This window comes from Lynx canadensis, chromosome C1, assembly GCF_007474595.2.
Source record: "Lynx canadensis isolate LIC74 chromosome C1, mLynCan4.pri.v2, whole genome shotgun sequence".
Taxonomy (NCBI): Eukaryota; Metazoa; Chordata; class Mammalia; order Carnivora; family Felidae; genus Lynx; species Lynx canadensis.
In genome coordinates, this window is record NC_044310.1 from 98,788,898 (window position 1) to 98,815,967 (window position 27,070).

Genomic DNA, 27,070 nt, shown 5'->3' on the forward strand with positions numbered 1-27,070 from the left:
TCCAGAATTCATATTGTCTCAGGACCAAGGAGGGAGTTGAGCCGAGGGCATCACCCCTTTGTAAAGAATACAGAACACACTGGATTATCCCACAAATTCAGGGAAGGGTAGTGAATGTCTCTAAAATATATTGACCTAATTTATATAACTTGGGTGTCTCTAATTTCACCAGAGGTAACCTGTTTTTTGGGATCATATCATTGCTAGTCAACAGGCCACTGCTTTAATCAAGAAGAAGCAAAGGAACCATTGCTGATAGAGACAGTGATTAAAGTCCTTGCAGGACCTCGCTCTGGAGAATGGGCCCACTGACCACCACTGGCCAGTACAGCCTCCACTAGAATAATCTTGGTACCAAATGGGAGCTTGGCCTAAGTAATGTTTATGCAGAATATCCCAAGGTATGTACTTCATACTTTAAAGTAAATTAAATACCATAGCAACACCGTGCTTCAGCACAGACACTCAGCACATTTCAATGGAATTGAATTAAATTAATACTAATGAAATCTATAATTAGGAGCCCTTTCAGATATTATCAGAGGGACCCCATTATTAGCAAATATTCCTTGGGCAACTACTACTCACCTGATGCTAGATAAGGCCTTGATATGGGCCAAGGAAGGAGAGTGCCGTCAGAAACTACGCTCCAGGCCAGCAGGATTGGGCGCCCTGGTCACCAGCGTACCTCCCGTGCTGGTGCCCAGTGGCTCACCCCCTTCACAGTGCTCGACTGGAGGCTGAATAGGGAAAGAAGGGAGTCCCAGGGGCTACTACTCCCAAGATAAAGAGTTGGTAGATGCAGGAGAAATGGGATTAAATAGCTTTCCCAGCAAGTGCTGATGATGTTTAAAGCAGCTCTGAAAAAAAAAAGGATGATGGGCTAAGATGGCTTCACCTTACCTGCCTGTCATGTCCCCTTCTAACGACCACTGGGGCACATCTGTGAATCACTGTCTCTCTTGCCATCTGGCTTCATCAGACCGGAACTGTGTGCCTGTCTCCCTCCCCCCCAACACCCCTCTCCTTATTTTTTCCCAGTCTCTGTCATTTTGTCTCTCTGTACCTGTTTCTCTCTATCCCCACCTCTCTCCATCTCTGCCTTTCTCGTTATTTACCTCCCATTTCTTCCTCTCTGCCTTTTTCTGTGTCTCTATCTCACTGTCTCTGTCTTGCCTTTCTCTTTCTGTGACATTTCTATCTCATTCTCTCTGCATGTATTTCCCTGTTTTTCTCTTTGTCTTTCACTCCTCCTTCCCCACCCAGTCTCCCTCCTTCCTGTTACTCACCTGTCCTTTCTCATTCCTGAGATGCATGTATTTGGCTGTATATGCTGCTATCCATCTTGATTATTATGTCTTCTCATTATAGATTTATAGATGCCTGCTACTTTCCTCCCGTCATAGAGAGGCACACATGAGGTTCCCGTCCCATCAGGAGGTCAGTTATCTACCTCAGAGGTATTCTGCACAAATATTCTCTGTGCAGACAGTGATCCTTGGTCTCCAGCAGGTGCCCCAAGATGTGTCCAGATGGCGGGTGGCGGTGGGGCTGTCCAGCTGCACAGTTGGAGATATTGCTGCACTGCTGCTCTGTGGGCACCTCCAGGGGGTGGACGGGTTATCCCGCATGGGGACGGGTTATCTTTGGGGCATCCCAGATGCTAAACCGGCTGCTTCCGGCCTGAGTGGGTTCATGATGCTTCGCAAGGACGGCCGTGGCCTGCCCAATCTGCTGATGGAGGAGTGCAGGTGGCATTGCTGGCCGCATAACGAGACAGAGGTCCACGGTCCTCACGGAATCCTCTGCTGCAGTGAGACCATTCCACGCAAAGAGTTTGTGGGTGCAGATGAGTTTTATAAGGTTCGGTGGGTAGAGGAGAGTGAAGAGGAAGGTAACTGTGACTACTTTATTTTGCTCTTATGGGAGAGGCTCTCTCTCTCAGAGACCTTCCCCATGTGCTGCTTTGTTTGTCCTGGCCGTAGCCCTACCCTATAGACGAAACAACTGGTGGGCAGAAAGTTGAAGGAATTTGCCCTAAATCACGTATTTAATAAGTCACCGGTCTGGGTTCGATGAGCCCATATTCTTTCCACTACTCCAGTGATTTTCAGGCTTGTTTTTTCTCAACAGACAGAAGCCTTTAGGTTTAACGTCTTCTCAGTTGGCATTTCAGGATTTAAAATAGCTAGGTACTTTGCTGCTGTCAGTGAAGAGAAGCGAGATCAAGGGCTTCCATACCCCCATGGCCCCCAGCCGCCCTCCACAGCCCCAGAAGCACTTCCATGCGGAACAGAGGGAGGAGCTTGGCTCTGCCTGGGAAGAGTGGCTGGAGGTATGGGGTCGGTGGGTTGGTGGGAATGAAGGTCGGCCAGGTGACTGTGGGACCATGGCGCATGGTGCATACATGTTGGGTGGAAAGCTAAGCAAAATAAATCCTCACCGAGCCCGGGCTGCCCGTCACCTGCTTGGATTTGCCTCTGAGAGAGTGAATTCTAAGGAAGAAGGGCAGACAGTCATAGCGTTTACATTGTGGCTCGCAAATTAAAAATATCAGAATTCGTGAGCTCAGAGTAGCTGGTGACTCACTCAGTGTCACACTGTAAATGGAGGAGCCGGGCCACAGATTCCTGTGGCCCTTCCACTGTGGCATATGACTGAGGTAGAAGGTAAGAGGGAGGGGGCGCCTGGCTGGCTCAGTCAGTTAAGCTTCCGACTTTAGCTCAGGGCATGATCTCACGGTTTGTGAGTTCGAGCCCCATGTCAGGCTTTGTGCTGACAGCTCAGAGCCTGCATCCTGCTTCAGACTCTGTGTCTCCCTCTTTCTGCCCCTCCCCTGCTCATGCTCTGTCTCTCTCTGTCTCTCAAAAATAAATAAAATGTTAAAAAAAAAAAAAAGGGAGGAGGGGGTCAGCCCACCTGCAAATCTTTCATGAGTTTGCTGTCCCCAAGGTGATCATACAACTCTCAGGATGTTTGTAAACATCTCATGAGGAACCTGGCCGGCGGTTCCCCCCCTCCACCAAAAAACATAAAACAATAAATCACACAAGTACTGTCAAAGTAGTAACGATTCAGTTAAGCCTCAGTAATTGTCAAGCCCAAATAAACTTACTCGTTTCCTGATATAACAAAAAATAGCGAAGGAGAATTAAGTCAAACGAGCAACAGTCTCCCTGCTCCTCGGGGGTCCACCTGCATCTAGACTCAGCGGCCGGCTGCCCTCGTGTGGATGGTACCACACACCTCTCTCCTCCGGCTATATTCAGGCGGACCTGAGAGGACACTCTCTGCTTTGCATTTTTAGTGTAGATGTCACGTTTTCCCTTTTATTTTGAGGTGCAAATAGAGTGTGCAGGCTGCATGCCCTCCTGCCCACCGCTTGGGCCGTGGGCGTCTCGTGTGAATTCCCACACTCTCCTTCCGCCCCGGACATCGGAGCCCCATGTGGGTGGCGTTCCAAGTCCCGGGGGTGGTTTGAAGAGGGTGCTATGGGCAGCTTCCAGGTTTCTTGCCGCTGCTACCAAAATGACAAGAGTCAGCAGAGAAGCAGCAGCAGAGGGAAGAACAGAGAGAACTAGGCTGATGGAGCAGCCGGGGCCACTAGTGGAGGGCAGGATGGCGACCGCAGCCGCACCCTCGCCAGCACCCCTTTAGGAGCTGCTGGTCTCTGCGCCCCCAGATGAGGTCATCTTTATTTCAGTGGATGCGGTCCCCAAGCACACCCTGCACTGACTGTCAGCATGCAGTCCATTTTAATGGCCTCTGTAGGCTTTCCTACAGTTGCTCCTCCAAATCTCCAGGGGGGTAGCATTGAAACTGGCACCTGAACTTACCCAGTAGTGACTTACCCAGTAAGTGACTTACCCAGTAGTTGGTAAATACCCTTAAGATGCAGGTTTGTGGTATATAGATGCTGTATGGTTCTGATGGAAATTATTTGGTGTAAAATAACCAAATTTGGTATTTGGTTTAAAAAAAACAAGCATAAAGCCTGTTCACCTCTCACCTAATCCCCCTGAAAATAAATACCAGGATGGAGCCTGTAGAGCTCTATCGTTTCAGGAGACGGTATTCAAAATACGTACTTTAAAACTCCCACCCGGTACCTTATTCCATTCAGCTCAGGGCTTACAGAAGTTATTTATGGAAGGTTTGGGGAAGGGTGAATAAAAGGTTACGTAGATGTGATTAACTTGGTATTAACGCAAAAAAGAACCCCTCTAATCTAGGAGCTTTGACTATTTCACAATGAGCTAATAGGCATTGGGGTGAATTTATGTAGCAAATTGCTGTCTGCTGTATTCAAATTATTCCCTGAGCTCTGACTCATTCAGAAAGTACCAAATATCACAGAGACACACAATTACCATGCTTAATTAATGTTTGCAACCGAAAAGAGTAAGGTTGAAATCTTTAATATCATTGTAGATATCGAAGAACTGAAATTGACTGATTATTATCTTGAGATTAATATATTTTCCCCAAGCCATACCCTCGGGTCAAAGGACCGAGTATTAAAACTATTTGAAAAATTCACTACAATAATTGCTTTAGGGGCTAATTTTTTTTTTTTTAATGTCTTGCTTCCTTATGCCTGCACTACTGATTGTTATAGCCTGCACACTTCACCCATTAAGTGGTAATTCAGAGTGACAACTACATTGAAATGAAGCAAGTTAGTTAATCACCATGAAACTGTTCCTGAAATACCCTGGCCAAGTACTCCCGAATCACTGGAGGCCTCTGTTACCGCATTTTCTACTGAAGTGAGATTTTCCTGCACGAGGCTGTAAATATTTTTATGGGACATACAGGACGGCAGAGGGCTGAAATTTGGTTGGACTTGGTAGCAGAGAATCCAGAATCTTCTACGGAGCCACCGTAACCAGCACTGTGCAGAGCCCTCAGGGATGTCCTGCAGGCGTGTCAGGGAAGCTGCTGACAAGCCGAGAGTCTGGGTAGGGCTACGGCACTTCTAATATGACTTGATTTTCCCTAAAGCGGGACTTCCAGTGACAAACAGCTCTGTCAGAAAACACATGCCCAGTCTTGTCTGCCCATTTTGGCTAGCCTGCCAGGACTGCTGGGAGTAGAAGGTAGGCTGTGCCACGGTTGGGGGGGGGTCTGTTCCCCCTCTGGGGAAGTCCGAGTCGGGGCTCGTGGTGGACACCAAGCTTGTGAACAAGTTCACCTTTCCAAGAGACACAGAAGCCAGGCAAGGGGCTTGGACGCGACTCTGAGACCTGCCACGGCCCCTGCCTGGCTTGCGGGTTCACTGATGGTCTGTGGGTTGTTCATGGCAGCATTCTTCCCCCCCGCAGACCCTCCACACTTCTCTCAGTGCAGGTATTTGTGGACCGCTCACAGTGCTCACCCAAAGCAGGCTTTGGGAAGCGTGTTTCAATGGAACAGACTTTGCCTTTCTAGGCAGAAAACTGCCATCATTTGGGAATTTTTTTTTCCTCCATAGTTTTCTTTCTCATTAATATAGAGGCTAACAATAAAGCCAAAGTATTCTCTGTGTCCTATAGGAGACCCCTCTGATTCCAGATCTCCCTCTCCCTTCCTGTCACGAGAGCGCCACTCAGTGGCCCCTGGGTGACTGGTAAGGCCGTTCCTGCCCTGCCTGTCCATAAAGGCACAACTCAATCCTTGAAGTCGTGACATCGAGATATTGTATATGAAGATGCCTGTAACCCACATCATTCACTCTTGTTGCATGAATAATTCAGCATATATTTAATTAGTGCTGGTCCTGACAGGTAAGCACTTAGACGCAAATAGGACTGTAAGAAGCTCACGGCATCCTACGCGAGAGACAAGGAAATGTGTAATTCACCAAACATCATACTTGAAGCCAAAGTAGGGAGGGAGATGGACCCACTCGGTGGACCAGGCAGGGCCGTGAAGGGTGAACAGGAGCCCACCAGGGACGAGGGGGGCTGGGGTGAGCGGGGGAGGGCTGTACTGGGAGGGGGCAATCAGTTCCTGGAGGTGCCAGGCTTCACGCAAAGTCGAGTGATGAACGTTTGTTTCCCTGTGGGGAGCCGTGCCCTCCATGGGCCCTGCAGGGCAGTGGCTCTGTATTATTCACATGTGAGTGAGGGATTATTCGTTTTCACCGCTGAGGGCCAAGACAAGGACAGGCACGCACAGCCTCCTTAGGGAAGGGAAATGACCCCCTGCTTGGAAGAGCTTAGGCTAAAGGATTTTTGTTTACATAATGTGTTGTCCCTTCCATTAGAGTTGTCTATGGCTACAGCATGTTTCTCAACCCTCATTCCGTGGAATGTCACCCTACAATAGAAGGGGGAGGAGCGGGCAGTTCAGATCATAGGAAAAAAAACCAAAGCAGAGACAAGACAAATTTGTGCATTGACAGAGCCAGTGAGAAGTTGCCCAGGGCAGAGGCTGGGTGTGTGACTCAGTTCTCAGAGTTAAGAGGGTCTCTTCTTGCTTATTCGTCTCCTGATAGCCCTGACCGATTTTTGGAAGCATCTTCTAATGTGTTCTAGTGCTGTACGGAGGGGTGAGGTAGCATGGGGCTGTTCAGCAGAGGGAAAAAGCAAGCTAGCGAAAAAGCTCCTTTGTGTCATGTGGGTATATGAGGATGTCAAAGAGTACATGATAAAAGTTCATTTAAAAATACAGAAATTGGGGGGCACCTGGGTGGCTCTGTCGGTTGAGCGTCTGACTCTTGGTTTTGGCTCAGGTCATGAATCTCACAGTTCATGAGTTTGAGCACCGCATCAGGCTCTAGGCTGCCAGCGTGGAGCCTGCTTGGGATTCTCTCTCTCCCTCTCTCTCTGCCCCTCCCCTGCTTGCGCATGCGCTCTCTCCTCTCTCTCTCACCCAAAATAAATAAAAAATAAACTTAAAAAATGTATAGAAATTTGGGGGCACCTGGCTGGCTTGATCAGTGGTGCATGCAACTTTTGATCTTGGAGTTTGGGGTTCGAGCCCCACATTGGGTATAGAGATTACTTAAAAAGTGTAAAATATTTTAAAAATATACAGACATTTTAAGTATTTGTATTTAAAACATGCACCATGGAATGAGATAAATCCCTCCCCTGCCCACCCTCAAAAATACTTTGGAAGTTGATTGATTTATTTTTTTTAAGATTTATTTATTTTTGAGAGAGAGCCCAAGCAGTGTAAGGGTAGAGAGAGAGGGTGGGGGGACAGAAGATCTGAAGCAGCCTTTGTGCTTACAGCAGTGAGCTCAACATGGGGCTCGAACTCACAAGCCTTGAGATCATGACCTGAGCTGAAGTCAGACGCTTAACCGACTGAGCCACCCAGGTGCCCCTGGAGGTTGATTTTTAAGTATGTTATTCTGTTCTCCTCACTCTGAGCCTTCTCATGTTCCTCACACCCATGGGTCATGTGACCTTAACTTCATATCTGACACAGGACCTTCCTTTTCTCCCTTTGCCCTCTCCTTTCCAGGAGCCCCTGATTCTGTTACCCTGAGCCACAAAAACCTACATGTTTCTAGTGTTGGTTCTAATATCGTTGATTTTTTTTCATAGCTTCCTGGATGGAACACATGCTAAGGGTTAAGAAATAGAAACTCTTTCCCTGGTATATGGGAATTTCTGTGCTTGGGATTTAACACACTTAAATATAGTGTTATTTCATTGATTTAGCCCCACAGTTGTCCTAGTTAACTAATTCGAGTATATAGTACTCAAAGAAGGAGGTTTTGAGACCGATGTCAGCATCAGGTACAGTCCCCAAGGCTTAATCTAGTGTGATCATGTTTGAGCTGCAGCTGCATCATCTGTCAAATGGGAATAATTAAGAATAATAATAATAAATACGTAATTCTAAAAGGTGGTTGTTGGGATAAGGGGAGAGTATTATGCAAAAGTTGGTTAGTTGTTAATTATCTGGTTATAAGGTGCTGTGCCTTTCCATTTGATATATCTTTGATACGCAGTTGTCATTACTTGGACATTAATTTTACTTTTAGGATTGTATAAGCATGCAGTCCATTTTGAAGCAATAATTAATTTTTTTAGATTATCCTATTTCTGCCATGTCAGAAAAAAGGACTGAATTGACTTGTGACATTTCCAGAAAGCTTAAGGTCTGATGATTTCAAGGGAGATGCTAAAAATACATTTTGTTACTTCTTTTAAAACTCATCTTCTCTCTAGGCATGCCTGGGTGGCTCAGTTGGTTGAGTGTCCAGCTCTTGATTTCGGCTCAGGTCATGATCTCACGGTTCGTGAGTTTGAGCCCCGCGTCGGGCTCCACGCTGGGCATGGAGGCTGCTTGGGATTCTCTCTCTCCCTTTTCCTTTCCCCCTCCTCACTATGTAAAGTAAAAAAATTTTTAAAAAGTCATCTTCCAGCTTCACTCAATCTGTGATTGATCTCCTGGTGTCATATAATAGCTGTTTATGGATTGCTCAACCCAAATCTCTGTTTCCATCTTGAATCCATTTTCTTCTCTGAGGCCCCCACCCCATCCTGGCTGGCTTGGATCACCATAATGACCTTTGATGGGTCTATTCCAATCTCTGTGTTACAGCTAAAACACCTTTTCTTGACACACATAATACTTACCCTTTACAGGAAGTGACATCTTATTCTAAGCCTCTAAGCAATAAGAATCCAGATATTAAAAATCTTCCTGGATCTTTCCCTGCTACCCAGTCAATAGTCAACACTCTTCACTTCTATTTTCTTGCCTTTTTTTCATCCTTAAGAGCTGGATGGCTCTGCATGGCACCTGGCTCTGTGCCACGCCAGTATTCACCATATGTATGTTCCTTTCGCCTTTTATGTCTGAGGCACCTGCTGCTGGTGTCTGATTTTCCCTCCGGGCTACTTTCTTTAGATGGGTGAATGATTTTGCCCACATTTTTAGTGCTAGCCCCCTCAAATCCTTTTTGAAAATACAGTATAATAAATGCCCAGCTGATGAACTCAATGATTTTGGTAAGCATATGAACAAAAATATAGATGTTGGTTATAAGACGGAAATGGATTTATCTAGGTCATCCTGAAAGACTGAAAATATTTTGTCTTTCTCTTCTTTCTTGTCTGTTAATGTATGGGAAAAGAAGATTTCCAGGTTTTTCAACTTGTGAGTGGTTTTTCAGTTTGAAATGAATTGTACAAAAAAGAACATTCTAGCTTTGGAATTTGACTTGTCGCTTAAAATAATGAGAGTCATCCCTCCAGTACTCTCTAGCCAGTTAAGGATTTGAGTGACTTATACATTTATACATGTATGCCTCATAAAAAACACACTCTTTGAGAATATAATGGTTACCATATTTAGGTTTATTATAGTTTAGTTTGCAATGACCTGGTGATATCCTGGTTTGGATTTTACCTTGGTTTAAGTATTGGCCAAAGGGATAAGAAAACATGCTAGCAATTGAGTCGAGTCTGGTGAGTGACCTCTTTCCAAAACCTTACACCAGTACAATCTTCTTGAATACTATAGGGATCACGGTCCTAGTGTGTCTTGTCTGAGCTTTGACAAAACAGAACTCTTTAGATCACATAGTAGGTATGTGATAAATAAAGTATATTTGAAAAGTTTTAAAAGTTGGAAACAAAACAAACCAAAATCTCATGTGTTAGGGAGTGGTGCATATGGAAAGCTGGTTGTAAACACATTGTCCTAAGTCCCTGAATTGACATTTCTAAATCAACCATGCCCAGTTTACCTAGATCTGTCAAGGAGTTTTCCTGGGTTTCAGTTTTGTATGCTTTAATTTGCTTTTTTTTTTTTTTTAATTTTTTAATTTTTTTTTTTTTTAACGTTTATTTATTTTTGGGACAGAGAGAGACAGAGCATGAACGGGGGAGGGGCAGAGAGAGAGAGAGACACAGAACCGGAAACAGGCTCCAGGCTCCGAGCCATCAGCCCAGAGCCTGACGCGGGGCTCGAACTCACGGACCGCGAGATCGTGACCTGGCTGAAGTCGGACGCTTAACCGACTGCGCCACCCAGGCGCCCCTAATTTTTTTTTTTTTTACATTGGTTTATTTTGAGAGAGAGACAGAGCACAAGCATGGGAGGGGCAGAAAAAGAAACAGAGAGAGACACAGAAAAAAACCCAAGCAGGCTCCATGGTGTCGGCGCAGAGCCCAATGTGGGGCTCGATCCCACAAACCGTGAGATCATGACCTGAGCTGAAACCAACAGCTGGATGCTCAGCCGACTAGGCCACCCAGGCACCCATAATTTGCTTTTTTTTTTTTTTTATATAATTTGACAATGCCTTTAGGTTTTTTTTTTTTATCCATTCCTGAACGTATTACAGGAGAACTAAGGAAGTGCATTACCCCAACCAGCATTGACATGAAGAAGAATTACTGGAAATTACTTTCACACATGAAACTGAGAATCAGAATTTGGAATTTGCTGGTCACGCATCTTGTGGGCTACTTCATCCTAAAACTGTCATCCAACCCGACAGCTTTCCAGTTGTTGGAAGAATGGTTATTATGGCCTTCTTGGTGGATTTGAGTTCCACAAATGTGATCAACAGAACAGTTGATTATTGAGAAGGCAGATTAGCCACTTCTTAATTAAGCACAAAACAGATCAGTATGAGCTTGAACACCTTGGTCAAAGAAACAGACTAGTAAAAATCGAAGTATGGGATAATCAGGACCAAAGGTGAAGACCACATTTTAAAGGCATAAAAACACCAAAGCAAATACCAACAACTTAAAAAATATAAAAAGAAGTTGTTTGAACTTCAGGATATTAAAAATCAATACAATGAGGTCTTGTTTATTGGCCATTGTAGAAGGGATATCCCTGTGACAAATATGGTCCTTTCTTTTCTAGGCCAACAGGATATGTAATATTGGATTTCTTTTTCAACCTAGAAAAATGTCACCATAGACATTCCTCATGAATTGAAAATTCTACAGTAGAACTATCTGTAATCCAAAATAACTAATTTGTTTTACAAAATAGAGCTTATCCTTCAGCTTCCAGAACTCTTTCATGTGAACTTTACAATATATTTTACCCTTTACAGATCTTTAAATCAGAGCTTCTTACTATGATTGAATCTCTTTTGCTGACTCAGGCCATACTGAGTCACTCTACAGTTACTGTAGAGTGTGGTGACTGGGGTCTTAAAGAGCTTCAAGAATGTTTGGAGCAGGGTACTGGGGGAAGTGAGTTGGAAGAGAAGGGGATAGAAGGAGAGTGAGTAAGATGTTCAAAGTCAAGGTTTTAGAGGTGATAAGCTATTAAAGATGACTAGGTCTAGGATGGGGGTTCTTAACCTGATTGCCTAGGAGAATCATCTGGAGAACTTAAAAAATATGCCAATGCCTGGGCCCTACCCCAGTGTTCTCAGGGACCTAGGCTCCTTCAGCTTTTGACTTCACCATCCTTAATTTGTGGCCCTCTTCATCATGGCCTCAGATAGAGCCCCAGCTTCCCTATGGACATTCTGAGTAGTGGGATAGAAAGGAAGAAGGGGCAAAGGGTAAATCACCCGTCTCCTAAGACAAAGTCCTGGAAGTTGCCACATGGTGCTTCTGTTTGCATTCATTGTGCAGAACTTGATAACGTGTCATACCTAATTGTGAGAGAGGTTGGGACATTAGTCTTCAATCTGGGTAGCCATATGCCCAGTAAACATGCTATTACTATGGAACAGAGGGAAAGTGGCTACTGTTCAAAACAAGCTAGCATCTCTGTCAGCTCTAGAAGGGTAGTGGATTACGCCATCTGGTAATGTGATCTTCAGGTGAGTTGATGATTTTGAAGTTTGGTCATCTTCTCCCATCCCAGGCTCTCAGGTCCATGGGTGGAAAAGGAAAAGCAGGCTCCAGTTGAGAGGGATCCGGTTCACTGAGTGATTTCTGCAGGGGACCACCAAGCTTCAGTCAGGGCAAGAATGGGAAGTACAGGGGCGCCTGGGTGGCGCAGTCGGTTAAGCGTCCGACTTCAGCCAGGTCACGATCTCGCGGTCCGTGAGTTCGAGCCCCGCGTCGGGCTCTGTGCTGACTGCTCAGAGCCTGGAGCCTGTTTCCGATTCTGTGTCTCCCTCTCTCTCTGCCCCTCCCCCGTTCATGCTCTGTCTCTCTCTGTCCCAAAAATAAATAAAAACGTTGAAAAAAAAATTAAAAAAAAAAAAAAGAATGGGAAGTACAGGGAGGTTAATGATGTAGGGGATTTTTCTGGTCAGGGCATTTATTTCTCTACCCACAATCCCCTATGCCTGCTTTTCTCCTTAAACAGCATATATTCCAGTATTATACTAATCACTCTTTTGTGAATCCCCACAGCGCCCTGGTGCCTCTCTCTCTTTGTAATTCTCCTGAGAAGTCCCCGACTCTGTGTAAGCTTAACTCCCAACATCCTCCTCACAAAATTGGTAACTACACAGCTCAAGTGTATATTCACCATGGCGTGGCAGTCTCCTGCAACATTTCCCTTGAAAGGGTCACGTCCCTTTCCTCAGAGGAGCCCGTCATAGTCCTCCTGAAACTTGAAATGCCCCCTTCCCCCACTTCTACTCTCCTTCGGCTAGTGGCCTCACTTGATATTTCACTGAAAAAGAAATGAAGCAATCAGGCAGGGGTTTCTTCACTGCCTGCTTCTGAGTCCACGTTCTGCCTTTCCTCTCTGGCTCCCTTTACCGCGACATCTCCCGGCTTCTGTGAACGGTTAACCTCTCCGCTCTGTACCCTCAAGCCCATCCCTTCCTGCTTTTCCAGATATTTTTCTTCTGCAGGGATATCTTCTCTGCTGACTCACTGTCATCAGGATGCACCCATGTTAAAAGAAAACAAGCCAATAATCTGTCCCACATACCTGTCCCCACACCGTCCCATTTCTTGCTTCCTCTTCACAGCCAAAACTTCTGGAAACCATTCTGTACAGAACTGCTGCCAGCAATTCCTCGTCCTCCTCCAGTGTGGCTTCCATTCACTCTTCACCGCAATTGCTATTTTGAAGTGTCCATTTGTTTCTAAATATAACTGCATGTCCCTGTGCTTATCTCACCTGACCTCTAAAGCAGCATTCCACGCGCTTGACCACCCCTTCCTCCCCACATCCAATTTCTTCTTGTAGCGTTTCCGACACCACATTCCGCCCTGTTTTCTTGCTACGTCTCTGAGTCCTACTTGTGAGTTTGCTATAATGGGCATTCTTCTCCTCGGCCTCTGAACATGGGGGTGTCCTGGGCCCCAGTCCTGAGCCTCTTCCCTCTCTATAGGTTCTTAAACCCTCATAACCTCTCCCTGGAGCTCCAGACTCGTGTCCAGATTTCTACTCGGCATAGCCACTTGGATGTTTTATAGGCATCCCAACCTCAGCAAGTCCAAACAGAGTTCTTTCTTTCCCGCCACATACCTGGTCCCCGCTTGCCACCTTCTCCACCTCCATAAAGGTCATCCACAGAGTGGCCAAAGGTAACGACTTAGGTGAAGCCCTTGATTCTCCGTCCCCCACCCTGTGTCATCCATCAGGAAGGCCTGCCACTTCTGCCTTCGGAATCCGTCACAAGTCCTTGTAATTCTCCATCCCCATCGCTTCCGCCCTCATCCAGGCCACCATGGTCTCCTGAGCTAATGCACTAGCCTCCCCACTCCCACTTTGCTCTGTTGTAATGCATTCTCTAAGAGTGATCCTTGGAAACAGAATTCCAGTAATCCAACACCTTCCCTTTGCACTAGAGTAATCCGGCTCCTTCCGTGGCCCAGGGCCCTGTGTGGTCTGACACCCATGCACCTGTCTGGCCTCATCATAGCACTTGCTGGAGGCGCACTGCTGGACCTTCACCTTAGGGTAGGGGCACTTCTTCTCATGTTCCCTGAACGGCTTTCCAGAGTGGTCACTTCTCATCATTCAGGTCCAAACATCACCACCCTAGAGAAGCCTTCTCTGATTACCTGATTTGAAGAGCTGCCCTCCTAGTCTGTCCCTGTGTGTTTATTCCACTGGCACTGACCGTCCATTTGGGAAGGGACCATGTCCAGCGTACTCACATCTGTGTTCCCAGTGTTTAGTGTAGTTGTCAACCTTCAGTAGAAACTAATCAAATATTTGTTGAATACCCGAGTGGAAACCTGTCTAGAACATATCACAGATATTTGTCACACTGCTTCCTTCCCTCTTATTTGAATCATGACTGCCACCAGGAGCAGTAATTCCTGATTGCTTTTTCTAAAAGCAGTGACACCCTAGTCTGCGATTTCTCATCCACAAGAGCCTGGGAAAACCAGTTCACTAACCTCGTTAAGAACTGCATCTGAGGGGCGCCTGGGTGGCGCAGTCGGTTAAGCGTCCGACTTCAGCCAGGTCACGATCTCTCGGTCCGGGAGTTCGAGCCCCGCGTCAGGCTCTGGGCTGATGGCTCAGAGCCTGGAGCCTGTTTCCGATTCTGTGTCCCTCTCTCTCTGCCCCTCCCCTGTTCATGCTCTGTCTCTCTCTGTCCCAAAAATAAATAAACGTTGAAAAAAAAAATTAAAAAAAAAAAAAAAAAGAACTGCATCTGAAGAACCGGGGACTTCAGAAGTCGAGTCCAGCATTAGTGAGGAGGAGTTACCCTTGTTTATTTTCCAGGGAATATTATTGTCATCACTGCTATGAATTTTGTTATTGTTGCTGCACAGAGATGTCCAGAAGCTGTGTGGTCAAGAACTTCACCATCGCCATACAAGAAGAGAGAAGTCAGATGTGCTCTGAGCCTTGAGGACTGCTTGTCAGAGCGTGGGAAGGGAGGTCCAAGAGGCAAAGGGACAGCCGAGGGGGGCTGCTCCTTGCGTGTTGGGGCTCTTCCTAAGCCTGTCTTCGGGGACTCCAGGAGAGGGGGCGGCGAAGGGGAGAGAGAAGCATTTCCTGCTTCTCTGTCTCTGTGATGCAGGTTCACTTTTACCTCTATAACCAAACATCACCTTACACAGCAGCCGACATGGTTTCATATAATAGCATTTTAAGCAGGGGTGATTGCCTTCTCTTTAAGTTCATAAGTTTCCCTAGACCACAAGATAATAGTACTCAAGGTTTGTTTTTTTTTTTTATTGTGGTAAAATAACATAAAATGTTAACACTTCAGCCGTTTTGAGGGTGCAGTGGTGTTAAGTATACACATGTCATGCAACCGTCACCACCGTCCTTCTCGAGAACTTTTCTATCATTCCAAACTGAAAACCTGTTCCCATTAAACAGTAACTCCCCATTCGCCCGGCCCCTGGCAACCCTTATTTGACTTTCCGTCTCTGGCTTTGACTACTCCAGGTGAAGGAAAAACCTTCCCCCTGTGCCTCCTTTACTGTCAACTACTTCACCATGGACCCTTCTGGCCGCCAGATGCGTGAGGTAGGGTTTGTGGGGGCAGGTGAGGCAGGTTCCCACGTCACACAGCTCCGCCTCACCGGCTGGATGTCCTACAACTCGACTCAGTTCTGACACCATCCACCTGGAGGTAGCATCAGATTCCACTGATTCCCACTGATTCCACAAGGCTCACCCTGCCGCCACTTTCAGACGCCAGATGCGAGTCTGCTTCGTTTCCTGGGCTTCTGGTCCAACGGAAATCAGAGGTCCCTGCAATGTCCTCCTCGGGAGAGATTAATTGGCCAGAGCGGCTCACGGAACTCAGGAAGACATCTTACCAGATCACTGGTTTATTCCAAGGGATATAACTCGGGAACAGCCTGATGGAAGAGATGCCCGGGACAAGGTAGTGGGAAGGGGCGCAGGCTCCTGTCCCCTCCCAGGGCACCACTCTCCCAGCTCCTCCACGTGTTCACCAGCTGAGAAGCTTTTCGAACCCCTGTCCCTTTGGGTTTTTGGGGAGGTGTCATTATGTAGGCGTAACTGATTAAATTATTGGCCATCGGCAATTCCAGTCCCTCACCCCCTCCCGGAGGCGGGGGTGGGAGATAGGGGAGGGTTCCCCTGGCTACGAGCCCCCAACCAGGAGCTTTCCAAAAGTGATCTTATTAAACTCAGGTGTGGTTGAAAGAGGCTGTTAAAACAACAAAAGACACCCATTTCTCCTTTATTGCTCTGAAATTATTTCAGGAACTGGGAACAAAACTACTAAATATTTCTGTAGGAAATTACAAGGGTTTTTAGGAACTGTGTGCTAGGAATAGGGGACGAAGACCAAATTATATGTTTCTTACTATAAATCACAATATTACAGGCATAAATAAGTTCTTACAATATTTGTCTTTTTTTTTTTTTTTTTTTTTTTTTTTTATTTCACTTAGCATAAGGTTAAGGTTCATCTCTGTCGTAGCTTGTCAAAATCTCCTTCCCTTTTAAGGTTGCATAATGTTCTATTGTATGGGGGCACCTGGGTGGCTCAGTAGGTTAAGCATCCAACTCCTGATTTCAGCTCAGGTCAAGATCTCTCAGTTCTTGAGTTTGAGCCCCGAATTGGGCTCCATGCTGGCAGTGCAGAACCTGCTTAAGATTCTCTCTTCCTCTCTCTCTGCCCCTCCCACATGCACATGTTCTGTCTCTCAAAATAAACAAATAAACTTAAAAAAAAAAAGGGCTTAAGAAGAGGGACGTAGCCACAAAATTCATATATAAAAGTAGCCCTCATACCGTATTCAGTGTTGTGATAAGATGTGTATACAGTATTGTGGCAGCACATTATAATAATGAATTCTAGCGTTTCTGATGACAAAATCTTGGATATTATCCAAGGTAGATGACCTACCAAATCCTGGTTAATAATGAGTCATGCAGTAGACAATTTCCAGTGTTCAAGTTTTGGTTGTACGTCTGTTGTGTTTTTTTTTCTTTTTTTTAATAGCTAACTCCGTCCATCCGTCTTTTCTGTGATCTCAGTGTCCCTTTTGTTTTTTCTTCCCCTAGTGGTTTTTAATTGCCAACAGATCGTACAAAGTCAGCGCAGCAAGCTCTTTCTTCTTCAGTGGTGTGTTCGTGGGAGTTATCTCTTTTGGTCAGCTTTCAGATCGCTTCGGGAGGAAAAAAGTCTATCTCACAGGTAATGTGTTAGACTGTTCATGAACTGACTAGGAGGACTTATTTCCTGAAGGTTCTCAGGGAAATAACAAGGGGACTCTTTCCTTAAGGTTCTCAGGAAATTGCCATGTGGATACAGAACTGATTTTTATTACACTGGCAGGAGGCCACACCGCAGCCAGAGTTGCTTCTGGCAAAGCGTGTTAAAAGGACCAGCAGCATACCTGAGGAAGGCCATGTATTTGCAGTTAAGCTTTTCAGAGATGATGGTGCTTTCGGCACCTCCTGAATTCTAATTTATACCATGGTTCTAAGGAGAACAGAGATGGAACCAGCGTGCTGGATCCATTTCCTTATATCTTGTGTGTCGGTTCAGTTCAACTGTGTTGTGTAAGACTCGGTGGAGTTCTCTTGACAAGCTGAGTCTGAGCTGGGATTTTTTCCATTTCCAGCGTTATTGTGAATAACAATGGTGCGTGATGGACAGATATCCACTTGTAACGAAGAAAGAAAATCTTCGGTTTTTCTTTACAGTTTCCTTTTACAGTTTTAAAAGAGCACGGCTCAGAAAATTTAAGCTTACAAAGATTTATCTTTCCAAACGTAATGAGTATAATTTGTTACTTTGCTCAAATGCTGTCTTGTGTCTGGATTGTTGACCGCTGTTCCTCTTATTCTAGGTTTTGCTCTTGACATCTTATTTGCCGTTGCAAATGGGTTTTCCCCCTCCTATGAGTTCTTTGCAATAACTCGCTTCCTGGTGGGTGTGATGAACGGAGGAATGTCGCTGGTGGCCTTTGTCCTGCTGAACGAATGTGTGGGCACTGCCTACTGGGCGCTCGCAGGTACTGCTTCACTCCGTGTACATAACGCAGATAGTGAGCTGCCCCAGAAAACCCTGTTGGGCACCAGTTTAACCCCAGAGTCCAAAAATGCACTTGGACTTGGGACTATCTAACCATTAGATTTGTGTTCCAGAGTTTGTTGTGTATGACCTTGAATGAGTCATTGTATTCATATTGCTCTGTAGAAAGTCTCCCCTGGGGCCGGAGCTTGCCTCCTATCCTCACAGATTGTCTCCAGATAGTTCTGAGAGGGTCTGTTTCCTCAGAAGGGCGTTAACTGTTTTCACCTTAAACTGAAAATGGCGCAGACATAGATCCTAGACACGCCTCCCCCGGCACCTTCTTACTGTATTTTATTAAATACTGATTCCGTGGGCCGGGGAGAGACACGCTGGAGGGACCAGATGACATAGGCCCCACGCTAGGCCAAATGAGAAATTTGTTTGTATTCAAAGTGCAGTGAGAAGTCAGCGGGCGAATGAAATAGTGGAGCGGTAGGATCACCTGGGATACAGGAAGACGCCTCTGGCAGAGGTGTGGAGAATGGACTGTTGAGGGACAAGAGGAGGAATTGAGGGGTCATTCGGGAGGTGGTTGTGGTTGGCCCACGAAACGTGATGCAGGCATAGACAGGTGCGGGGAGAGGAGCAGCGAGGAGGTCCATTTGAGCTGGATTTTGGTGGGACAATGACTTGCTGAAGGATCGGAGTGGGGAAAGAAAGGAATCGGGGGGACCTCGTGGCTTTGCTTGAAAACTGGGTGGTTCGCTGGCACCCTTTACAAAACAATGAAGTCTCACCTGCCAAAATTTGGCTTTTACTGGTTCAAACGGAGCAAAAATAGCAGGCTTGAAAATTACTTAAACAGAAAAGAAATCTGAAAACTGGGATAAATATTTAACGGCCCACAAACAGTTATAAAACCACCAGTATGGTACTCCAGAATTACAAGATGCAAAAATGGTGATTGGAAGTGTTCATTTTTTTTCATTAATTTTTTTAACCAAATACCTAGAGCCTTACCACACCTGCATCTCCACACCTTATCTCCATTGTCATTTCCAGGCATACACGTGCAGCTTCTTGCTGGACATTAGATATGAATGTCAGTTGGACCCTCAAATAAAAATACTGCTTTCTTTCACCTGCATTTTCCATCTTCCAGCACCTCTGTGCATGGTCATCACAGTCTTTAAGGCCATTAAACTAGACCCCTTGGAATCATTTCCTCTTGTCCATCATACCCAATTGATACCAACTCTTACCAGTCGTAAGTAATGGAGACTCAACTCTGCTGAACATCTGCATATAAAGGGAAATTATTTGGATAATATACCCAAGCCAGGCCTCAGAGATGCCTGGAACCAGGAAGTCAGATGCTCCTCGTCTCTGCCCCCCATCCTCCCTGAGAAGCTTCTGCTGCACAGTCACGGATGGGACCCTATAGCTCTCAGGTTTCACCACCAAGTACAGTATTTAAAATCCTGGGTAAGACCCTATAGCTCTCAGGTTTCACCACCAAGTACAGTATTTAAAATCAGTGAAGCATGCGACTCCAGGTCTTGAGGTTGTGAGTTCAAGCCCCACGTCGGGTGTAGAGCCTACTTAAAAAATAATCCTGGGTAAGAGCTCGACTGGCCCAGCAGGGGTCACTGCAGTGAGGGGGACCAGGATGGTCAGCCCCCACTTGAACCACGGGGATGAAGTAAAGAGAGGTCCGCTCTCCAGAAGAGGGAAGGAATATTCTTGGAATTAGACACAGTGCTAGGTAGACAATATTTTGTAGCAGATACTCCCCACAGGAGGCTTCCAGATGGCTTTGTTTGGGGCCGGGGGGGGGGGGGGGGGTTAATAGATGTCAAGGGCTATACCTGTGTCACAGCAGGATAGTATAGCTAACATTTGCATAGCATGCATTATTCCATCTGAAGCTAACAACTACTCTTTGAGGTAGGTAGTATTATTTCTGTTTTACCGATGAGGAAAGTGAGGCTCAGAGACGTTTAGTGATTTGCCCAAGGTCGCACAACAGCAAGTGGCAGAACTGGGGTCTGAACTCAGCCCCTCTAAAACAGTCCCATTTTGTGGGCTGTCTTCCTTTCACCTACCTTGTTGTCCGTGGATACCAAGTGCTTGGAGCTGTTCTGAGAAAGGACAGAAAGTCTTACTCTTGCAAGCCAGGTGCTGTCTGATACACTGTAATGAACCTGTAATAGCTATTGATTATCTTAAGTTTCCAGGGAAATCATGGCGTCCCCACTCCCTTACTTATCTGACCACATGCTCGGAACACGCTGAAGGTGCTGTGTCGGCTCTCCCTTCTTCCCCCCTTTCCTCACCAGGGCACAGAGCCTACAAGTCATCATTGCTAGAAAATGAAAGCCTGTGGGCAAGAATCCAAGTAAACATTTCTTTTATGGGATCGTCGTAGAGAAGTCTTGTAACAAGATCGTCCCATTGTGGTGGATTGCCCCCAGAAGCCTGCTTCTCCCCAGAAGGGCGGAGAGAGAGGATTGGTATAGCATCACAGGCTCTGTAGTCAGGCAGATCGGGGTATGGTCTCAGGCATGCTGTGCACAGCTCCGTGCCCTAGCAGTGGCATCCAACCTCTCTGTGCTGCTTCCTCTTTGTGCGTGGTCCACAATGCCACCTGCTTTGTAGGACAATGTATGTAATACATTTATTAATACACGATACATAGTAGCTATTACCGCTACCGATGGTGATGGTAGTAATTATAAAAAGTGTGTCCGAGGTATAAATTCACAAGTATATTGAGCAAAGCTAGTGGGCCTACTTCCCGTCTCAGCATTTATTTCAAAAAACGTAGGATTTTTTTTTTTTTAATAATCCCATGGTTGATTTTTTTCCATCAGGGTGCTGGCGAAAATCCATGTGTCATGGAGACAGACAAGAAACAAATAGAAAATGTCATATATCTGGTGATAATAAATGAAGTAGGGAAGGGCAGTTGGGAGAGCTGAGGAGTAGCCTGTGATTTAAAATAAGGATTTGAGGCACAGCCCTGTGATAAGATGAAGTCCCACTGCTGCAGTCATCTCATGACCTAAAAACCTTACCACCATCCAGGAAAACATCGTCTAAGCTTCAGCACATGCTCAGGCAGATGTCAACACAGCCTTCAATGCAGAAGGCATTTGGACAAACCCTTACAAGTCATCTTGACCACATGTCATTCATATTTTTCACCTGTCCTTCCTCCTTTTCCACTAACTTGCTGGCCTCTCTTCCACTTTTATCATCTGATACTCAATATTTGCGTAGGATTTTCTTTCCTGTTGATGTCTCCCAAGGAAGGCATTGGCTTGTGACTTGGGTTGGAGAGGGTGACGGGGAGGGTGCCGTCTCCAGTAACAGGCGTCTCTTCCCTGAATTAGGATCGATCGGTGGCCTCTTCTTCGCGGTTGGCATCGCCCAGTATGCCCTGTTGGGATACTTCATCCGCTCCTGGAGGACCCTCGCCGTTCTGGTTAACCTGCAGGGAACAGTGGTCTTCCTCCTATCTTTGTAAGTAGTTTTTCCTCTAAGAGGTTTAATACGCAGAAGGAATGTCTTAAGAGGATGCGGGTCAATGAGTGGCGTTATTCCCTTTCAGGAGTTTACCTGAACTGACTTTGGTGAAGAGCTAAATTCCACAAGCGCTCCAAAGCTTGGCAGATGCTGGGAGGAGAGATGCTTAATTAATTCAGAATGCAGGTATCCCTTATTTGAAGTAACCTCTCCGTAGACCATATTTGAACCTTCGAGTTGTTGACCCAGGGTACCCATTTCTTTTTTAACCTAATGCCTCAAGCGTAAAGATCTTCAGGCTGGATCAGATCACGTGCTAGGTGTATGGCCCAGGTACGATACCACAGGACACTCCATCCGTATCCAATGCGTAGTGGCACCTCTTTATCCTGCGCGTGACTATTATCTCAGGGCCTCTAAATGTGGGTGCGGGAAGATTCTCACATATGGCAGAAACCCGTAGGGTGGATGGGCTCAATGCCTGGTCAGGGCAGGGCGCTCCAAACAACTTGCCCAGATGCCCCACTGTGGTGCTCTAAATGCGGGAGGTGAGCCACCAACGTAGAGCTATCTTATCAGTGCTTTTTCCCCACAGCAGACACTTTATTGTTTATTATATAATGTATATCACATAATATAGAATACAGGAATGTTATTTATTAACATTTTTCCCCAAATAGAGTCCGGTAACAATAAAACAGATATTTCAGGGACATTTACAGAGTTCTCCGTAAAATTAACATTAAATGCTGACCATCTTGCTGGCGCTAAGGAACCCAGTTTTGCCTGTAAATACCGTCCTGCATTCGGATCTTTAGTCGCAAAGTAATACTTGGTTCATCTCTTATTTCATCAGTTTAATGATGTGCTTAAGAAGTTCGAGTTTTTAATTTTACTTCACTAGAAGTTGCAATGTCTCCTTGTGAAAAGCTGTCTCCTGAGGTTTCAGACCTCGGATTTGAACCATTAAAATCTTTGGAATAAATGAAACTTTCAGCCGGCGGTCCCAGCTTCTATGCCGTAAAATGAGGGATAACTGTAGTAGAATTTTCCTTCAGATACATCTTTAACGTAGTAGTTCTTTCTTCAAGTTCTACTAATTGAGATTTGGTGAGGGTTGAGCTGCAATCTGTTTCTGTATTCCCTTTGAAATAAGAGAATTAAGCGCAAAAATGAATATAACAGTGGGGCGTCTGGCTGGCTCAGTCGGAAGAGTGTTTATGGCCCAGCGCTAGGTGGGGACATCTACTCACTGGGAAATGAATTCAGGTCAGGAAAAAATAGGAAACGGAGAGAAAAGAGCATGTAAAACTGAAATAGGCCTGGAATGCGAGCCTTCCCACAGTCGGCCTCCAGCTGATCTGCCCTGATTTTCTCCCACCCTGTTTCCCATACCCTGTGTTCCAGACACAGCCGGCTGCATGGAGTTTCCAGCACTCACCTGGCGCTGGCCTGCTTCCCTACCTCCTACTCACTGCTGCACCTGCCCCTTCAACACCCTTCTCTCCATTTCTTCCTGTTTAACTCCTAGCCTTCTGGAGTGCTCAAATTGCCACCCCCTCCAAACTTCTGATCACACCTCTAGCTGCAAGTCATTTGCTTCTGAATTCTGCAGCACTAAACCCATGCCCTTCGAGTGGGGTTCTTATTTCCACCTCGTGCTGGAGTGGAGCCCGTCTCTCTGTACCAGGAGCTCCCTGACGGTTGCAGGCTCTCGGCTTGGCTACGTGTCCCCCAGCAGCAAAGCCCAGGGCCTTCCCCACAGAAGATCCCTCGTATCCGTTGGGCAGGTGTTGGCACAAAAACATCTGGAATCAGCCTTCAGAATTAGCTGTCAGCCACATACGAAAATGTCACATTATTTTAGGGTCATACCTTGTGTTTTTTCCTAGAAACATTATCGCTTAGTTTAAAAAATTCCTCGTTTTCACAGTACTTGGATTTGAGCAGCTTTACTTAAAAAAATCACACTCCCATAATTTACAAAGATTTTCCATCTTCTAAGAGATTCACAGGACATGTTTTGAGCAGAGGCAACATTGTTAAATTAGCACCGTGGCTTCTGAAGTTGGCCCCAGCACTACTGAGAGGGCAGTGTGTTCAAAGACTGCTTTTTCTTTCAAAACACCTCTTGCTGTTTGATATGAAAAATCTGCATGTGTCAGAATTTACATTCCCAAGTCCATCCATTAGCAGATAGGTGAGCCTCTGTATAAGAAAGCTCATTGGCTTCCCCAAATGTGGGAACATGTCTGGTCCTCAGTTTGTGCCCGAGATACGTGCTTTCCCAAGTAGAAATACTTGATTAACTCAAATTTCCAAAGCCTCAATATCTCTCACGTCTCATCTTTAACCATGATTTATAAACATTTTTTTAATTTTTAATGTTTATTTATTTCTTATTATTTATTTATTTATTATAAATATTTTATTTATTTATTATAAATTATTTATTTATTATAATTATTATTATATATTCTTATTTATGTATTTATTTCTTGAAAGAGAGAGACAGAAACAGAGCATGAGCAGGGGAGGGGCAGAGAGAGAGGGAGACACAGAATCTGAAGCAGGCTCCAAGCTGTCAGCACAGAGCCCGACATGGGGCTTGAACCCACAGACCGTGAGATCGTGACCTGAGCCAGAGTCAGATGGTTAACCGACTGAGCCACTCAGGCGCCCCGATTTATAAACATTTTAACGATAATTAACGCTTATCAACAATTCTGGAAACAATGGAATTTAAGGAGAAGGGAAACATGACCTAAATTACCCAAAGATAATGACTGTTAGTATTTTGGCTATTTCCTTGTCTTTTTTTTTTTTTTTTCCTTACCTCCCAGTTCTCCTCATTTTTGATTTTTATTGTGATAGACTTCTGGTAGCTCACTTATCTCTCCCAGGTGTACTGTCTACATTCATCACAATAGGCTTCATTTATGCTCTTTTTTATTTGCATTTAGACTCAGCTGGCGTTTATGTGGTACCTTGTAAGCGGCCTTGTGGATAGGGTCAGTCGGTCCACTTGATGATCGGCAGACCTAACTTCCAAGAGAACGATATTTTACTCGATCATCCACCTTGTGTATTAGTAATAATAACCAGAGGGCAATAAAGAAGGAAATAAAGGATGGCCTACGTTCCTGCTTTTGTTGACAGTCAGATCTGCATGGATATTCTCTGTCCAGCAGCAAAGCTCTGGGAGAATTCGTGCCTTTCTGTTTCCTCTGAGCACCTACTATACAGCTCAATACAAAATCGAAAGTGCTCAACAAATGGTTATCGACCGACTGGCTGTCCGTGAAGTTCCAAATTCTGTGGGTTTTGTTGCCACTTCACTGCCCTTACAGAAGGGCATGAAGAATTCCAAAAGGCACCTTGAATAGCCACGTTTCCTTAGAGAAGTTTCATTTTAGGCAAATAATGTCACATTAGGTCAAAAGGCACTGGCTGCTGTATTTATTAAATGCGTGTCTGTGTTCCTATCACAGTTTGGCCTTTCACAAGTCCTCGGTCCTCTAGAAGTGTGCACACGGCTGTGAGAGGAGACACATCATAGTTAAGTCTTGGAACTATTGGAAAATACCAGTGGTGACATCACTGACATTCAGTATTCAATAGAAAAGAATTGTTGTTATGTAACTGAAAGTTAACCAGGAGATGACTTTTATTCTTTAAGATCTTGTGGGGGGGGGGGGGGAGGAAATATCCTGAGGACATATTAAAGCAAGTGTATCAGCTAATTCGAGTATTTTGAAGGTGGAAATGCTCAAAAGTAGCTGAGATGGGATAAACCCTGTTTAATTTTCATGTAGAATCTTAAAATAATCTCTGCCTTCTTAATAACATATCACTATGTTAAAAACACTTTTTAAAAATTTATTTTTTTCTGATAAGACGAGAAATATTTTTATCTTGTGAAGCTTTGTCAGAACTTAAACACCTGTTCACTCTGTGGTACTGTTCTAACGCATGGCTATGATTTAGAGCTCTCTCTCCGACCTGTGCTTTATGAAAAATTTGAATTTTTCAGTATTCTAGGCTTAACTTGCCATTTATCTGTTAAAATTTATTCAAAAGGAAATGCATACTGCTTACTTTTTTTTTTTTTCTGCTGTTTTGGAAGTGTGTTCTTGGTTTCCATTCGTAAAGCAGACCACTGTTTAACACTGGCACGCTGTTGAAGGGGACCCCCCCCCCCCATGTCATTGGGAGAGTTGGTTTTAAACCTCATGTGGAATCCGGTTGTGGTGAGGAAATCTACATGCTCCTTCCTGTGCCCGTGTACCTATATGAATATACAGCCTTTAATGACGTCTCTTTCAGATTCATTCCTGAATCACCTCGTTGGTTATACTCCCAGGGTCGGCTGAGTGAGGCTGAAGCGGCTCTGTACCTCATTGCCAAGAGGAACCACAAGCTCAAGTGTACGTTCTCACTAACACATCCGGCCAGCAGGAGCTACAGGGAGACCGGAAGTTTCCTGGATCTCTTCCGTTACCGGATCCTCTTGGGGCACACACTGACCCTGATGTTCATCTGGTAATTATATCTAGGGGGTGTTGTCTTGATCTTCAACTCAGGGTGCTAGAGGTCTGTTGATGACGTCCTTCTACAGGGCGACAGAAAACGTAACCTGATTGGTCAGCCTGACGTTTTCATGAAAACAAGTTTTGTGTCTTGATGCCTGCGTCGTGCTCACCTCTGCTTTTGCAGCACCCTCCCTGTCCAGGAGGAACCGATGGGGCCTGACAGCAGGTCCATTGAACTTGAATAAACAGACAGCAGAAACACATCTGTGCTTCTGAGCTATTTAATGTAAATATTTAAGAACCGCCCTCCCCCACCTCTAAAAAAAAGGAAAGTAAGAAAGCATATTAGAAACAGAAGAGTTTCTAAATAGGAGTTTAAAATACCAACTTTGGTTTGGCATCGAGTGGTCAGATAGCACATTCTGTGGCATTCCCGCTCACTCACTCACTCACGGGGGTGGGCGGTGTTGTTCCTTGCCCTGATGGGATCCTGGGAGTGTGAAATGACGGACCTGAAGCCACTTGAATAGCTCATTCCTACCTGCCTCTCAGAATGCTCTCGGCATCCATGTAAATTGCATCGAACGACTGAAGATGGTCCCATTTGCAGAATGACGTGGGAAGGGGTCAAGTGGATGGCAGTACTTGTGTACTGTATAGACATACCACGTTTTACTATGCTTCTCAGATGCCGCGTTTTTTACGGTGGAAGGCGTGTGCCAGCGCTGCGGCAAGCGACTCTGTTGGTACCGTTTTCCAACGGTATTTGTTTGCTTCACGGCTCTGTGTCGAACTTTGTCATTATTGTTACATTTGCCATGGTGATCTGTGATCGGTGCTCTTCAGTGTTACTACTGTGATGTTTTGGGGCACCACAAACCATACCCATAGAAGAGAGTAAACCTAATAAATGTTGTGTGTGTTCCGACTCCGCTGACTGGCCGTTCCCCCATCTCTCTTCTTTGGGACCCCTCTCCTCCTGGAAACATGACAATACTGGGATTAGGCCAGTTAATAACCCTACAGTGGTCTCCAGGTGTCCAAATGAAAAGAAGAATCACACACCTCTCACTTTAAGTCAAAAGCTAGAAATGACGCAGCTTTGAGGAAGGCAGGTTGAAAGCCAAGGTAAGCCAAAAGCTAGGCTTCTCGTGCCGACCAGTTAGCCACACTGTGAACGAAGGAAAAGTTCTGGAAGGAAGTGAGAAGA

The 27,070-nt window shown here is 45.4% G+C and overlaps 1 protein-coding gene and 1 long non-coding RNA gene across 4 annotated transcripts in view; both read left to right on the top strand.

Moving 5' to 3' along the window:
• SLC22A15 (solute carrier family 22 member 15) overlaps positions 1–27,070 on the top strand; it is an 82,136-nt gene that overhangs the window by 24,890 nt on the left and 30,176 nt on the right. For all 3 annotated transcript variants that reach the window (XM_030323908.1, XM_030323913.1, XM_030323914.1), the window contains exons 3-6: positions 16,843–16,975; positions 17,634–17,798; positions 21,196–21,325; positions 25,655–25,870. In XM_030323908.1, the coding sequence (XP_030179768.1) occupies positions 16,843–16,975; positions 17,634–17,798; positions 21,196–21,325; positions 25,655–25,870 (644 nt within the window). The remainder of the gene's footprint in view (positions 1–16,842; positions 16,976–17,633; positions 17,799–21,195; positions 21,326–25,654; positions 25,871–27,070) is intronic.
• LOC115519992 lies at positions 3,930–10,754 on the top strand. Its single transcript, XR_003970656.2, has 2 exons — positions 3,930–5,765; positions 10,295–10,754. It is a non-coding gene; the product is annotated as an uncharacterized LOC115519992 (long non-coding RNA).